The sequence below is a fragment of the Oncorhynchus kisutch genome, linkage group LG10, assembly GCF_002021735.2.
Source record: "Oncorhynchus kisutch isolate 150728-3 linkage group LG10, Okis_V2, whole genome shotgun sequence".
NCBI lineage: Eukaryota > Metazoa > Chordata > Actinopteri > Salmoniformes > Salmonidae > Oncorhynchus > Oncorhynchus kisutch.
In genome coordinates, this window is record NC_034183.2 from 9,051,794 (window position 1) to 9,067,100 (window position 15,307).

General features: G+C 44.9%; 1 protein-coding gene across 4 annotated transcripts in view; it reads left to right on the plus strand.

Annotated features, from left to right (window-relative positions):
• LOC109898287 (unconventional myosin-IXAa-like) overlaps positions 1 to 15,307 on the plus strand; it is a 274,482-nt gene that overhangs the window by 196,195 nt on the left and 62,980 nt on the right. For all 4 annotated transcript variants that reach the window (XM_031833015.1, XM_031833013.1, XM_031833014.1 and 1 more), the window contains exons 11-13: positions 9,023 to 9,144; positions 11,327 to 11,468; positions 14,422 to 14,617. In XM_031833015.1, the coding sequence (XP_031688875.1) occupies positions 9,023 to 9,144; positions 11,327 to 11,468; positions 14,422 to 14,617 (460 nt within the window). The remainder of the gene's footprint in view (positions 1 to 9,022; positions 9,145 to 11,326; positions 11,469 to 14,421; positions 14,618 to 15,307) is intronic.

Consider the following 15,307-nt stretch of genomic DNA (forward strand, 5'->3'; position numbering starts at 1 on the left):
ACTCGAGTAAATCCGTCTGTCTCCCCTCTGTCTTTGTTTACCACTCATAATCACCTGGCCTGCTTTGGAAATGGCACCCTATTCCCTATATAGTGCACTACTTTGGACTAAGCCTTGTAGGCCTTCATCTAGCCCAGTTAGCCTAGCGCGCTAGTGCCTGGCTTATGAAGACTTCAGAATGCCTTCATTTAGCCCAGTTAGCCTATCGCGCTAGTGCCTGGCTTATGAAGACTTCAGAATGCCTTCATTTAGCCCAGTTAGCCTAGCGCGCTAGTGCCTGGCTTATGAAGACTTCAGAATGCCTTCATTTAGCCCAGTTAGCCTAGCGCGCTAGTGCCTGGCTTATGAAGACTTCAGAATGCCTTCATTTAGCCCAGTTAGCCTAGCATAGTAGGATAACTTTGGACTGTGGTGAGTGTTTTGGGAGTTTTTTTGTTGTTGTTTTCCCAACAGAACATGGTTCCCTGCCGTGGTGTTTTTGTCCCGTCGTGTGGATGTTCTGAGGCTTGCTGCTTTGTTTACACACACTGTTGATTTGCACTCCCCCTTTGGGGTGACATAAATTATGAACACACACACACAGAACTCTAGTCTCACTCCAACCTGATACCTTGGAGCAGAGAGCATCCCATGCCATCCCATAACATGAGCCGTCACCATGGTTACTTCGGCCAATGCTGTGTCTTGCCCAGTGCCGTCGCTCACCGTGACCAGAGTCACGCTCATTAGGGCTCAACGTAGCAAAGTGTTTTGTAGTAGAAAGCAAAACAAGTTTTGTGCCTAATGAACAACCCTGTTGCTGCTTCCAGCTGACTTCTGACAGTCAACATCAGCAGGCTACATCCTCTCTGGGATTCCAACCATAGAACATGGTGTTACCTGGAGTTGGTCACTTGCATCACAGATGTCTCTTTAGCAACCACACACAGCATTACATAATCGACCCGATGACGTGGCCGTCTCTCACCTTTTGATCGACCTGATGACGTGTTTTCATATAGGAGTTTATTTGACAATATAAACTGTTTTCATTTGGGAGTTTATTTTACAGTAGAACTGCAGAGGTTAGGTTGAGTACGAGGCCACGTGGAAGGGTTGCCAGATTCTGACTGATTTGTGTTTGTTTAAATAGTACAGTGTGGTCATGGCCCCTCCCACTGGCGTTTGAATAAGGGAAAATACTCCACACCTCTACTCTCCCTCGCTCTTGTAGAAGTTGCACAGATCTAGGATCAGCTAGCTAACTAACTCAGTGTCCAGGAGTAAATGCAACTTAGTCCTACTCCACCTCCCTCGCTCGGGTAAAAGTTGCACAGATCTAGGATCAGCTAGCTAACTTACTCAGTGCCCAGGAGTAAATGCATCTTAGTCCTACTCTCCCTCATTGGGCTCTCTCAACTCTCCAACCAATCAGTTAGTCTTATCAGCAGGGCTGCCTCACCTCTCCAACCAATCAGTTAGTCTTATCAGCAGGGCTGTCTCACCTCTCCAACCAATCAGTTAGTCTTATCAGCAGGGCTGTCTCACCTCTCCAACCAATCAGTTAGTCTTATCAGCAGGGCTGTCTCACCTCTCCAACCAATCAGTTAGTCTTATCAGCAGGGCTGTCTCACCTCTCCAACCAATCAGTTAGTCTTATCAGCAGGGCTGTCTCACCTCTCCAACCAATCAGTTAGTCTTATCAGCATGGCTGTCTCACCTCTCCAACCAATCAGTTAGTCTTATCAGCAGGGCTGTCTCACCACTCCAACCAATCATTTAGTCTTATCAGCAGGAAGTGTTTTATGTTTGAACAGTGGCCAAAGCTAATAGGACTGTACCAAATACTATTCCCAACAGGGGCCCAGCTCCAATGTTTACAACGACATGCCAATTGCTCCTTCATTTCTTCTCCATCTCTATGAAAATGATTACCAGATGTATCGGAGCTCAAACCCATGGCCACATATGCAAACAGTGTATCACATTCACGCACCCTTCTGAGATGTGTAGACTTCTCACCAACGTGAAGAAACCATCTGTGCTCTGGTATGTTTGAAATCACAGGATTCAGTTTAATCTTTTTATGAGTCATATTTGTAAATAGAATGTCAGTTTAGTCGTAATACATCACCCGTCCACTTAAGTCTGTAAACTTCATGAAGTGAAAATGACCATTATTTTTTTAATAGGATTTCAATAGCTTTACCGGTACCCCCTTATTCCACTTACCACTTCAGTACGACGTCACCATTATGAGTCATGTGGATCCATCTTAAGTCCCAATACCCGTGACTCCTACAGACCTCTCTGCTCTTCACTATTTTTTTCTGATCCCAGATCTGTTTGTGTGGTCTTGCCAATATGAGTCCAAAAAGAGGCAATAGATCTGGGATCAGGCCATCAGTGTTTGCGAGGGGAAATGACGGAGTCGCTCTGTGACGGAGTCGCTCTGTGACGGAGTCGCTCTACGGAGTCGCTCTGTGACGGAGTCGCTCTGTGACGGTCGCTCTGTGACGGAGTCGTTCTGTGACACAGTCGCTCTGTGACGGAGTCGCTCTGTGACGGAGTCACTCTGTGACACAGTCTCTCTGTGACGGAGTCGCTCTGTGACGGAGTCGCTCTACGGAGTCGCTCTGCTCTATGACTGACAATGCTGTATCTATAGCTGTAACCACCGCCCTGGCCCGTTAAAACTCGGGCAGCCTGCCAAACACAATACAGCACATGATGCAGAGAGAAAGAGCAGAGAGAGAGAGCAGAGAGAGAGAGAGCCGAGAGAGAGAGAGCCGGGAGAGAGCAGAGAGAGAGCAGGGAGAGAGCCGAGAGAGAGAGAGCCGGGAGAGAGCAGAGAGAGAGCAGAGAGAGAGCAGAGAGAGAGAGAGCAGAGAGAGAGCAGGAGAACAATACAGGAAGGTTTAGGCCTTTATTGCGGAGCCCTGTGGCTGGTGAAGACGTTTTATGTCCTAGGTGTGGATTTGATTGAAACATTTAAAAAGGAAAACTTTTGTGATTCGTGATAAACTCAGAAGCACCATCATAATGAGTCAATATAGTAATGATTTAAGTTCGATGTAGAATTTCATGGGTGGAATTGACTCTTTTTTACTTTTAGGGAGGAAGGATAGGCATGTCAAGTCGCACACATTAAATATTTTTTCCTGATTTGCTGGCCACAACGCTAGCCCTGCTAGCCGCGGCGTTGGGTGTCCCGGCTACTTCCACTTCCTGTTCCTCTGTTGTTGTGTGATGTGTCTGGCACTGTCATACACATACTGCAGTAGTCACAGGGCTTCTGGGTCATACTTCAGTAGTCACAGGGCTTCTGGGTAGTCACAGGGCTTCTGGGTAGTCACAGGGCTTCTGGGTCATACTTCAGTGGTCACAGGGCTTCTGGGTCATACTTCAGTGGTCACAGGGCTTCTGGGTCATACTTCAGTAGTCACAGGGCTTCTGGGTAGTCACAGGGCTTCTGGGTCATACTTCAGTAGTCACAGGGCTACTGGGTAGTCACAGAGCTTCTGGGTCATACTTCAGTAGTCACAGGGCTTCTGGGTAGTCACAGAGCTTCTGGGTCATACTTCAGTAGTCACAGGGCTTCTGGGTCATACTTCAGTAGTCACAGGGCTTCTGGGTAGTCACAGGGCTTCTGGGTCATACTTCAGTAGTCACAGGGCTACTGGGTAGTCACAGAGCTTCTGGGTCATACTTCAGTAGTCACAGGGCTTCTGGGTCATACTTCAGTAGTCACAGGGCTTCTGGGTCATGCTTCAGTAGTGTCTTTTATCGATGGCGGTTATGATATTGTTTCGGACCTTGAGCGTGGCTGAGTTGCACCCATGACCAGATCGGAAACCAGATTGCATAGTGGAGAAGGTACGGTGGGATTCTAGATGGTCAGTGATCTGTTTATTAACTTGGCTTTCAAAGACTTTAGAAAGGCAGGGCAGGATGGATATACAGTGCCTTGCGAAAGTATTCGGCCCCCTTGAACTTTGCGACCTTTTGCCACATTTCAGGCTTCAAACATAAAGATATAAAACTGTATTTTTTTCACAATCATGAAGTGGACCGACATTTATTGGATATTTCAAACTTTTTTAACAAATCAAAAACTGAAAAATTGGGCGTGCAAAATTATTCAGCCCCTTTACTTTCAGTGCAGCAAACTCTCTCCAGAAGTTCAGTGAGGATCTCTGAATGATCCAATGTTGACCTAAATGACTAATGATGATAAATACAATCCAACTGTGTGTAATCAAGTGTCAGTATAAATGCACCTGCACTGTGATAGTCTCAGAGGTCCGTTAAAAGCGCAGAGAGCATCATGAAGAACATGGAACACACCAGGCAGGTCCGAGATACTGTTGTGAAGAAGTTTAAAGCCGGATTTGGATACAAAAATATTTCCCAAGCTTTAAACATCCCAAGGAGCACTGTGCAAGCGATAATATTGAAATGGAAGGAGTATCAGACCACTGCAAATCTACCAAGACCTGGCCGTCCCTCTAAACTTTCAGCTCATACAAGGAGAAGACTGATCAGAGATGCAGCCAAGAGGCCCATGATCACTCTGGATGAACTGCAGAGATCTACAGCTGAGGTGGAAGACTCTGTCCATAGGACAACAATCAGTCGTATATTGCACAAATCTGGCCTTTATGGAAGAGTGGCAAGAAGAAAGCCATTTCTTAAAGATATCCATAAAAAGTGTCGTTTAAAGTTTGCCACAAGCCACCTGGGAGACACACCAAACATGTGGAAGAAGGTGCTCTGGTCAGATGAAACCAAAATTGAACTTTTTGGCAACAATGCAAAACGTTATGTTTGGCGTAAAAGCAACACAGCTCATCACCCTGAACACAACATCCCCACTGTCAAACATGGTTGTGGCAGCATCATGGTTTGGGCCTGCTTTTCTTCAGCAGGGACAGGGAAGATAGTTAAAATTGATGGGAAGATGGATGGAGCCAAATACAGGACCATTCTGGAAGAAAACCTGATGGAGTCTGCAAAAGACCTGAGACTGGGACGGAGATTTGTCTTCCAACAAGACAATGATCCAAAACATAAAGCAAAATCTACAATGGAATGGTTCAAAAATAAACATATCCAGGTGTTAGAATGGCCAAGTCAAAGTCCAGACCTGAATCCAATCGAGAATCTGTGGAAAGAACTGAAAACTGCTGTTCACAAATGCTCTCCATCCAACCTCACTGAGCTCGAGCTGTTTTGCAAGGAGGAATGGGAAAAAATGTCAGTCTCTCGATGTGCAAAACTGATAGACATACCCCAAGCAACTTACAGCTGTAATTGCAGCAAAAGGTGGCGCTACAAAGTATTAACTTAAGGGGGCTGAATAATTTAGCACGCCCAATTTTTCAGTTTTTGATTTGTTAAAAAAGTTTGAAATATCCAATAAATGTCGTTCCACTTCATGATTGTGTCCCACTCGTTGTTGATTCTTCACAAAAAAATACAGTTTTATATCTTTATGTTTGAAGCCTGAAATGTGGCAAAAGGTCACAAAGTTCAATGGGGCCGAATACTTTCGCAAGGCACTGTAGGTCTGTAACAGTTTGGGTCTAGAGTGTCACCTCCTTTGAAGAGGGGGATGACCGCCGCAGCTTTCCAGTCTTTAAGGATCTCAGACGATACGAAAGAGAGGTTGAACAGGCTAGTAATAAGGGTTTCAATAATGGCGGCGGATAATTTTAGAAAGAGAGGGTCCAGATTGTCTAGCCCAGCTGATTTGTAGGAGTCCAGATTTTGCAACTCTTTCGAACATCAGCTGTCTGGATTTGGGTGAAGGAGAAATAGGGGAGGCTTGGGCAAGTTGCTGTGGGGTGTGCAGGGCTGTTGACCGGGGTAGGGGTAGCCAGGTGGAAAGCATGGCCAGGCATAGTAGAATGCTTATTGAAATTCTTGATTATTGTAGATTTATCGGTGTTGACAGTGTTTTCCTAGCCTCAGTGCAGTGGGCAGCTGGGAGGAGGTGCTCTTATTCCCCATGGACTTTACAGTGTCCCAGAACTTTTTGGAGTTTGTGCTACAGGATGCAAATTTCTGTTTGAAAAAGTTAGCCTTTGCTTTCATAACTGCCTGTGTATATCGGTTCCTAACTTCCCTGGAAAGTTGCATATCGCGGGGGCTATTTGATGCTAACGCAGTACACCACAGGATTGTTTTTGTGCTGGTCAAGGGCAGTCAAGTCTGGAGTGAACCATGGGCTGTATCAGTTCTTAGTTCTACATTTTTTGAAAGGAGCATGCTAATTTAAGTTGGTGAGGAAAGCACTTTTAAAGAACAACCAGGCATCCTCTACTGACGGGATGAGGTCAATATCCTTCCAGGATACCCCGGCCAGATCGATTAGAAAGGCCTGCTCGCAGAAGTGTTTTAGGGAGCATTTGACAGTCATGAAGGGTGGTCGTTTGGTCGCAGACCCATTATGGATACAGCCAATGAGGCAGTGATCGCTGAGATCCTGGTTGAAGACAGCAGAGGTGTATTTAGAGGGCAGGTTGGTCAGGATGATATCTGAGGGTGCCTGTGTTTACGGATTTGGGGTTGTACCTGGTAGGTTCCTTGATAATTTGTGTGAGATTGAGGGCATCTAGCTTAGATTGTAGGACGCCCGGGGTGTTAAGCATATCCCAGTTTAGGTCACCTAACAGTACAAACTCTGAAGATAAATGAGAGGCAATTAATTCACATGTGGTGTCCAGGGCACAGCTGGGGGCTGAGGGGGGTCTGTAACAAGCAGCAACAGTGAAAGACTTATTTCTGGAAAGGTGGATTTTTAAAAGTAGAAGTTCGAACTGTTTGGGCACAGACCTGGATAGTATGACAGAACTATGCAGGCTATCTCTGCAGTAGATTGCAACTCCACCCCCTTTGGCAGTTCTATCTTGGCGGAAAATGTTGTAGCTGGGGATGGAAATGTCAGAGTTTTTGGTGGCCTTCCTAAGCCAGGATTCAAACACTGCTAGGACATCCGGGTTGGCAGAGTGTGCTAAAGCAGTGAATTAAACAAATTTAGGGAGGAGGCTTCTGATGTTAACATGCATGAAACCAAGGCTTTTACGGTTACAGAATTTAACAAATGATAGCGCCTGGGGAATAGGAGTGGATCTGGGGGCTACAGGGCCTGGGATAACCTCTACTTCACCAGAGGAACATCGAAAGAGTAGGATAAGGGTCCAGGCCAATTGGCAAAGGAGGTATTGTAGCCCTAGAATAAGCTGGTATTTGGGCCTTGCTCGAGGATAGCTCAAGGCTAGCTGGTGCTTGCTTGACCCTAAGCATACTGCTAAAGCAACACTTGAGTGGTTTAAGGGGAAACATTTAAATGTCTTGGAATGGCCTAGTCAAAGCCCAGACCTCAATCCAATTGAATCTGTGGTATGACTTAAAGATTGCTGTACACCAGCGGAACCCATCCAACTTGAAGGAGCTGGAGCAGTTTTGCCTTGAAGAATGGGCAAAAATCCTAGTGGCTAGATGTGCCAAGCTTATAGAAACATACACCGAGAGACTTGCAGCTGTAATTGCTGTGAAAGGTGGATCTACAAAGTATTGACTTTGGGGGGGGTGAATAGTTATTTCCATTTTTTTTGTCTTATTTCTTGTTTGTTTCACAATGAAAAATATGTTGCATCTTCAAAGTGGTAGGCATGATGTGTAAATCAAATGATACAACCCCCCCTGAAATCTATTTTAATTCCAGGTTGTCAGGCAACAAAATAGGAACAATGCCAAGGAGGTGAATACTTTCACATGCCACTGTATGTCCCCCAACACTACTGATCCTGTTTATATCCCCAACACTACTGATCCTGTTTATATCCCCCAACACTACTGATCCTGTTTATATCCCCCAACACTACTGATCCTGTTTATATCCCCAACACTACTGATCCTGTTTATATCCCCCAACACTACTGATCCTGTTTATATCCCCCAACACTACTGATCCTGTTTATATCCCCCAACACCACTGATCCTGTTTATATCCCCCAACACCATTGATCCTGTTTATATCCCCCAACACTACTGATCCTGTTTATATCCCCAACACTACTGATCCTGTTTATATCCCCCAACACTACTGATCCTGTTTATATCCCCAACACTACTGATCCTGTTTATATCCCCCAACACTACTGATCCTGTTTATATCCCCCAACACTACTGATCCTGTTTATATCCCCCAACACCACTGATCCTGTTTATATCCCCCAACACCATTGATCCTGTTTATATCCCCCAACACTACTGATCCTGTTTATATCCCCCAACACCACTGATCCTGTACTGATCCTGTTTATATCTCCCAACACTACTGATCCTGTTTATATCCCCCAACACTACTGATCCTGTTTATATCCCCCAACACTACTGATCCTGTTTATATCCCCCAACACCACTGATCCTGTTTATATCCCCCAACACCATTGATCCTGTTTATATCCCCCAACACTACTGATCCTGTTTATATCCCCCAACACCACTGATCCTGTACTGATCCTGTTTATATCTCCCAACACTACTGATCCTGTTTATATCCCCCAACACCATTGATCCTGTTCACATCCTTGTGAGAAAACGGTTGACATGTAGACACACTGGTGACCTTTGTGGGGAAACTGTTGGCATGTGGACACACTGGTGACCTTTGTGAGGAAACTGTTGGCACGTGGACACACTGGTGACCTTTGTGAGGAAACTGTTGGCACGTGGACACACTGGTGACCTTTGTTGCAGAGTCTTTGGTTTTTTGTCAGTGATGGGATTTGAGTTTTGGAATGTTTCAATGCGCCTTATGCTTTCTTAACGCTATCAGTGTGTCCCATAACATGTGTGATAAATGTACTGTTCATGGTATCTCTCTGATGCATTCACCAGACTGTCAACTTTTGACCTGACATTCACTTAAATTGAATAAAATAAACTCTATTGATACTCAAAGGGGAAATGTGATGTATTGGATGACTGCCGGCACTGTTTCTGACACACCACCACTGTTGTTTCCTCCTTACAGGAGGAGTACAGGGCCGAGAGCATCAGCTGGCACAACATCGACTACATCGACAACACAGGCTGCATCAACCTCATCAGCAAGAAGCCCACCGCGCTGCTCCACCTGCTGGACGAAGAGTGCAAGTACGTGAGCTGTCATGTCGGAGCCTTTCTCCTTCCTTTTTACTGCACATTTACATTTTAGTCATTTAGCTGACGCTCCTAAAGCACTACCTCAGGGCGGATTCCTGCAATGTCACATTTAGAGGTGTACTTTCTTAGCCATGACATCCATCCGCAGTAATAAATAAAAAAAGGACCCGTTCTCGAATGTCCACAGGCTCCATAGAACATAGTTTTGGGGTGAAGATTTAGACCGGGCTTTAGACCGGGCATGTTTTGGTTATATGTCAAACTTCTTTAGAACAAAGCCAATGTAAAAACCAAGTTGGTTACATTGCTGGACCAACACTCATTGCCAATGACCTTAGAATCATCCCACATGATGAGGAATATAGGCTAACAACACTCTTCATTAGTAGCGAAATACTTGATTGATTACAACATTAGCCAGGCTAACTTAAACACATAAAAACACGCTATCTCATATATTTGCCTTTCTGGGGCACACGTACGCCCTATATAAAGCCTCTCACATAGGCCACTGCACAATCCCATTTCAATCCCTCGTAAATTAAACTCACCCTCGCATACAAAACACAGGACCGCCATGACAATATTAGCCGCGTGAGCTAGCTAACCTAACCTATCCACCTAGGGCTGCTAGCCACTTAGCCCTGAACACTCATCTGGATGTAGTAACAAGTGAATGGAAGAGTGTATGGACCAGTTTCCCAGAGCCACAAGGTCAGAGGGATCATTTTACCCTCTTAAAGTCCCTCTTGCGTGATTTATTCCATCGCACAGAAGAATGTAATGCTAATGATTATGTAGCACCCCAGAACCCTCTTGAAGATTTCATCATTCATAGTTAGCTTGTATCCTCTTTCAGATACTCTCAAGGATAGTATTTGTTTCCAGGGGCCCTACTACCGGTTAATCCATTTATAACGGGACAGTGAGGCTAATTCTTTGACCCCCAAGGAGAACCAGGAAATGGTGGAGCGAATTCTGCATAGGGCATCTTTAAGGGAGCATGTTTTAGTGCGTGTTGTTGCTTTAAGGGAGCTTGTTTAAGTGAGTAGTGTTGCTTTAAGGGAGCTTGTAAGTGGTGTTGCTTTAAGGGAGCTTGTTATAGTGAGTGGAGTTGCTTTAAGGGAGCTTGTTTAAGTGAGTAGTGTTGCTTTAAGGGAGCTTGTAAGTGGTGTTGCTTTAAGGGAGCTTGTTATAGTGAGTGGAGTTGCTTTAAGGGAGGTTGTTATAGTGAGTGGAGTTGCTTTAAGGGAGCTTGTTTAAGTGAGTAGTGTTGCTTTAAGGGAGCTTGTAAGTGGTGTTGCTTTAAGGGAGCTTGTTATAGTGAGTGGAGTTGCTTTAAGGGAGCTTGTAAGTGGTGTTGCTTTAAGGGAGCTTGTTTTAGTGAGTGGAGTTGCTTTAAGGGAGCTTGTTATAGTGAGTGGTGTTGCTTTAAGGGAGCATGTTTTAGTGAGTGGAGTTGCTTTAAGGGAGCTTGTTTTAGTGAGTGATGTTGCTTTAAGGGAGCTTGTTTTAGTGAGTGGTGTTGCTTTAAGGGAGCTTGTTTTAGTGAGTAGTGTTGCTTTAAGGGAGCTTGTTTTAGTGTGTAGTGTGGTGTTGCTTTAAGGGAGCATGTTTTAGTGAATGGTGTGGTGTTGCTTTAAGGGAGCTTGTTTTAGTGAATGGTGTGGTGTTGCTTTAAGGGAGCATGTTGTAGTGAGTGGTGTTGCTTTAAGGGAGCATGTTTTAGTGAGTGGAGTTGCTTTAAGGGAGCTTGTTTTAGTGAGTGATGTTGCTTTAAGGGAGCTTGTTTTAGTGAGTGGTGTTGCTTTAAGGGAACTTGTTTTAGTGAGTAGTGTTGCTTTAAGGGAGCTTGTTTTAGTGTGTAGTGTGGTGTTGCTTTAAGGGAGCATGTTTTAGTGAATGGTGTGGTGTTGCTTTAAGGGAGCTTGTTTTAGTGAATGGTGTGGTGTTGCTTTAAGGGAGCATGTTGTAGTGAGGTGTGTTGCTTTAAGGGAGCTTGTTTTAATGGGTGGAGTTGCTTTAAGGGAGCTTGTTTTAGTGAGTGGTGTTGCTTTAAGGGAGCTTGTTGTAGTGAGTGGTGTGATCTTGAACCATCTGGAACCAGTAGATACCCTAGTCTCCCATCCTACAGTCCTAACCCTAGTCCCCACCCTCTTCTCTGTCCCTTTAGTTTCCCCCAGGCCTCGAACCAGACCCTGCTGGACAAGTTCAAGCGGCAGCATGAGGGGAACAGCTACATCGAGTTCCCCGCCGTCATGGAGCCCGCCTTCATTATCTGCCACTACGCCGGCAAAGTCAAGTACGGCATCAAAGTAAGGACTGCTGACGTGACCACATGTCCCTGTAGATTCAGTGTCAGTCACAACCCATCCGCCAATCATTCGTTCACAACAGCTCTGTGTGTCAACCTATATGATAGCCTTATGTCAGAGTTGTGATATTACTGACAGACACTACTGGCAAGGTTTTGTCCATTAATGGTCAAATCAAATCAATTTATTTAGCCTTTCTTACATCAGCTGATATCTCAAAGTGCTGTACAGAAACCCAGCATTAAACCCCAAACAGCAACCAATGCAGGTGTAGAAGCACGGTGGAATCAGGAATCAGACTATGAGGGATGGCCAGTCCTCTTCTGGCTGTGCCGGGTGGAGATTATAACAGAACATGGCCAATATGTTCAAATGTTCATAAATGACCAGCATGGTAAAATAATAATAATCACAGTAGTTGTCAAGGGTGCAACAAGTCAGCACCTCAGGAGTAAATGTCAGTTGGCTTTTCATAGCCGATCATTGAGAGTATCTTTACCGCTCTTGCTGTCTATAGAAAGTTGAAAACATCAGGTCTGGGACAGGTAGCACGTCCGGTGAACAGGTCAGGGTTCCATAGCCACAGGCAGAACAGTTGACACTGGAGCAGCAGCACGGCCAGGTGGACTGGGGAGAGCAAGGAGTCATCATGCCGAGTAGTCCTGAGGCATGATCCTAGGGCTCAGAGAGAGAGAGAGAGAGAGAGAGAGAGAGAGAGAGAGAGAGAGAGAGAGAGAGAGAGAGAGAGAGAGAGAGAGAGAGAGAGAGAGAGAGAGAGAGAGAGAGAGAGAGAGAGAGAGAGAGAGAGAGAGAGAGAGAGAGAGAGAGAGAGAGAGAGAGAGAGAGAGAGAGAGAGAGAGAGAGAGAGAGAGAGAGAGAGAGAGAGAGAGAGAGAGAGAGAGAGAGAGAGAGAGAGAGAGAGAGAGAGAGAGAGAGAGAGAGAGAGAGAGAGAGAGAGAGAGAGAGAGAGAGAGAGAGAGAGAGAGAGAGAGAGAGAGAGAGAGAGAGAGAGAGAGAGAGAGAGAGAGAGAGAGAGAGATCACGTCAGTGACTCAACCCACTCAAGTGACCCACCCTTCCTAGGGACAGCATGGAAGAGCACCAGTAAGCCAGTGACTCAGCCCCCGTAATATGGTTAGAGGCAGAGAATCCCAGTGGAGAGAGGGGAACTGGCTAGGCAGAGACAGCAAGTACGGTTCGTTGCTCCAGAGCCTTTCCGTTCACCTTCACACTCCTGTGCCAGACTACACTCAATCATATGACCTACTAAAGAGATGAGTCTTCAATATAGACTTAAAGGTTGAGACCGAGTCTGCGTCTCTCACATGGATAGGCAGACCTTTCCATAAAAATAGAGCTCTATAGGAGAAAGCCCTGCCTCCAGCTGTTTGCTTAGAAATTCTAGGGACAATTAGGAGGCCTACGTCTTGTGACCGTAGCGTACGTGTAGGTATGTACGGTAGGACCAAATTGGAAAGATAGGTAGGAGCAAGCCCATGTAATGCTTTGTAGGTTAGCAGTAAAACCTTGAAATCAACCCTTGCCTTACCAGGAAGCCAGTGTAAAAGTTTCTGATTTTTGCAATGTTACGTAGATGGAAAAAAGCTGTCCTTGAAACAGTCTTGATATGTTCGTCAAAAGAGAGATCAGGGTCCAGAGTAACGCCGAAGTCCTTCACAGTTTTATTTGAGACGACTGTACAACCATCAAGATTAATTGTCAGATTCAACAGAAGATCTCTTTGTTTCTTGGGACCTAGAACAAGCATCTCTGTTTTGTCCGAGTTTAAAAGTAGAACATTTGCAGTCATCCACTTCCTTCTGTCTGAAACACAGGCTTCCAGGGAGGGCAATTTTGGGGCTTCACCATGTTTCATTGAAATGTACAGCTGTGTATCATCCGCACAGTAGTGAAAGTTAATGTTATGTTTTTGAATGACATCCCCAAGAGCTAAAATATATAGTGAAAACAATAGTGGTCCTTAAACAGAACCTTGAGGAACAACGAAATTTACAGTTGATTTGTCAGAGGACAAACCATTCAGAGACAAAATATTTATTAGAGGCTCTAATAAATATACACTGAAAAATACACAATAAAATAAAAATATAGGACAAAACACATCACGACAAGCGAGACACCACAACACCACATAAAAGAGACACCACAACACCACATAAAGAGAGACACCACAACACTACATAAAGAGAGACACCACAACACCACATAAAGAGAGACACCACAACACCACATAAAGAGAGACACCACAACACCACATAAAGAGAGACACCACAACACCACATAAAGAGAGACACCACAACACCACATAAAGAGAGACACCACAACACCACATAAAGAGAGACACCACAACACCACATAAAGAGAGACACCACAACACCACATAAAGAGAGACACCACAACACCACATAAAGAGAGACCTAAGACAACAACATAGCAAGGCAGCAACATATGACAACACAACATGGTAGCAGCACAACATGACAACAACATGGTAGCAACACAACACAGAAGTAGCACAATGTGGTAGCAGCACAAAACATGGTACAAACATTATTGGGCACAGACAACAACACAAAGGGCAAGAAGGTAGAGACAACAATACATCACACGAAGCAGCCACAACTGTCAGTGTCCATGATTGAGTCTTTGAGTGACAAGCTTGTAGCGTGATACGCAAGAAGACTTGAGGCTGTAATCGCTGCCAAAGGTGCTTCAACAAAGTACAAAGTAAGTACTGTCGTTATGGGGTGTTGTGTGTAGATTGATGAGGGAAAATAACAATTTAAACTATTTTAGAATAAGGTCAAGGGGTCTGAATACTTTCCGAATGCACTGTAAGTTAAGCATCAAACAGACTGAAACAGAGACGGACTGCCTGGACTGTATAGTAGATCCAGTGGATAGATCTCATCACTATATTCTGCCCCTACAGGACTTCAGGGAGAAGAACACTGATCACATGCGTCCGGACATCGTGGCCCTGTTGAAGAGCAGTAAGAACGCCTTCATCTGTGGCCTGATGGGCATCGACCCGGTGGCCACCTTCCGCTGGGCCGTCCTCAGAACCTATTTCAGAGCCATGGTAGCCTTCAGGGAGGCTGGGAAGAGACACGCCGACAAGAAGACTGGTGAGACCATAGACTGCTGGTGTAGCCATATACAGTACATGGGGTGGCAGGGTAGCCTAGTGGTTAGAGCGTTGGACTAGTAACCGAAAGGTTGCAAGTTCGAATCCCTGAGCTGACAAGGTACAAATCTGTCGTTCTGCCCCTCAACAGGCAGTTAACACACTGTTCCTAGTTAAATAAAGGTAAAATAAAGCTAAAATATCTATACACACAGACATGTACATAAACTCACTGAAATACACACACACACTCTTGAACATACACACTATGCTTCATCTCCTATTATTACATGTTGAGCTTCCACACTAGGCTTCATCTCCTATTATTACATGTTGAGCTTCCACATTAGGCTTCATCTCCTATTATTACATGTTGAGCTTCCACATTAGGCTTCATCTCCTATTATTACATGTTGAGCTTCCACATTAGGCTTCATCTCCTATTATTACATGTTGAGCTTCCACACTAGGCTTCATCTCCTATTATTACATGTTGAGCTTCCACACTAGGCTTCATCTCCTATTATTACATGTTGAGCTTCCACATTAGGCTTCATCTCCTATTATTACATGTTGAGCTTCCACACTAGGCTTCATCTCCTATTATTACATGTTGAGCTTCCACATTAGGCTTCATCTCCTATTATTACATGTTGAGCTTCCACATTAGGCTTCATCTCCTATTATTACA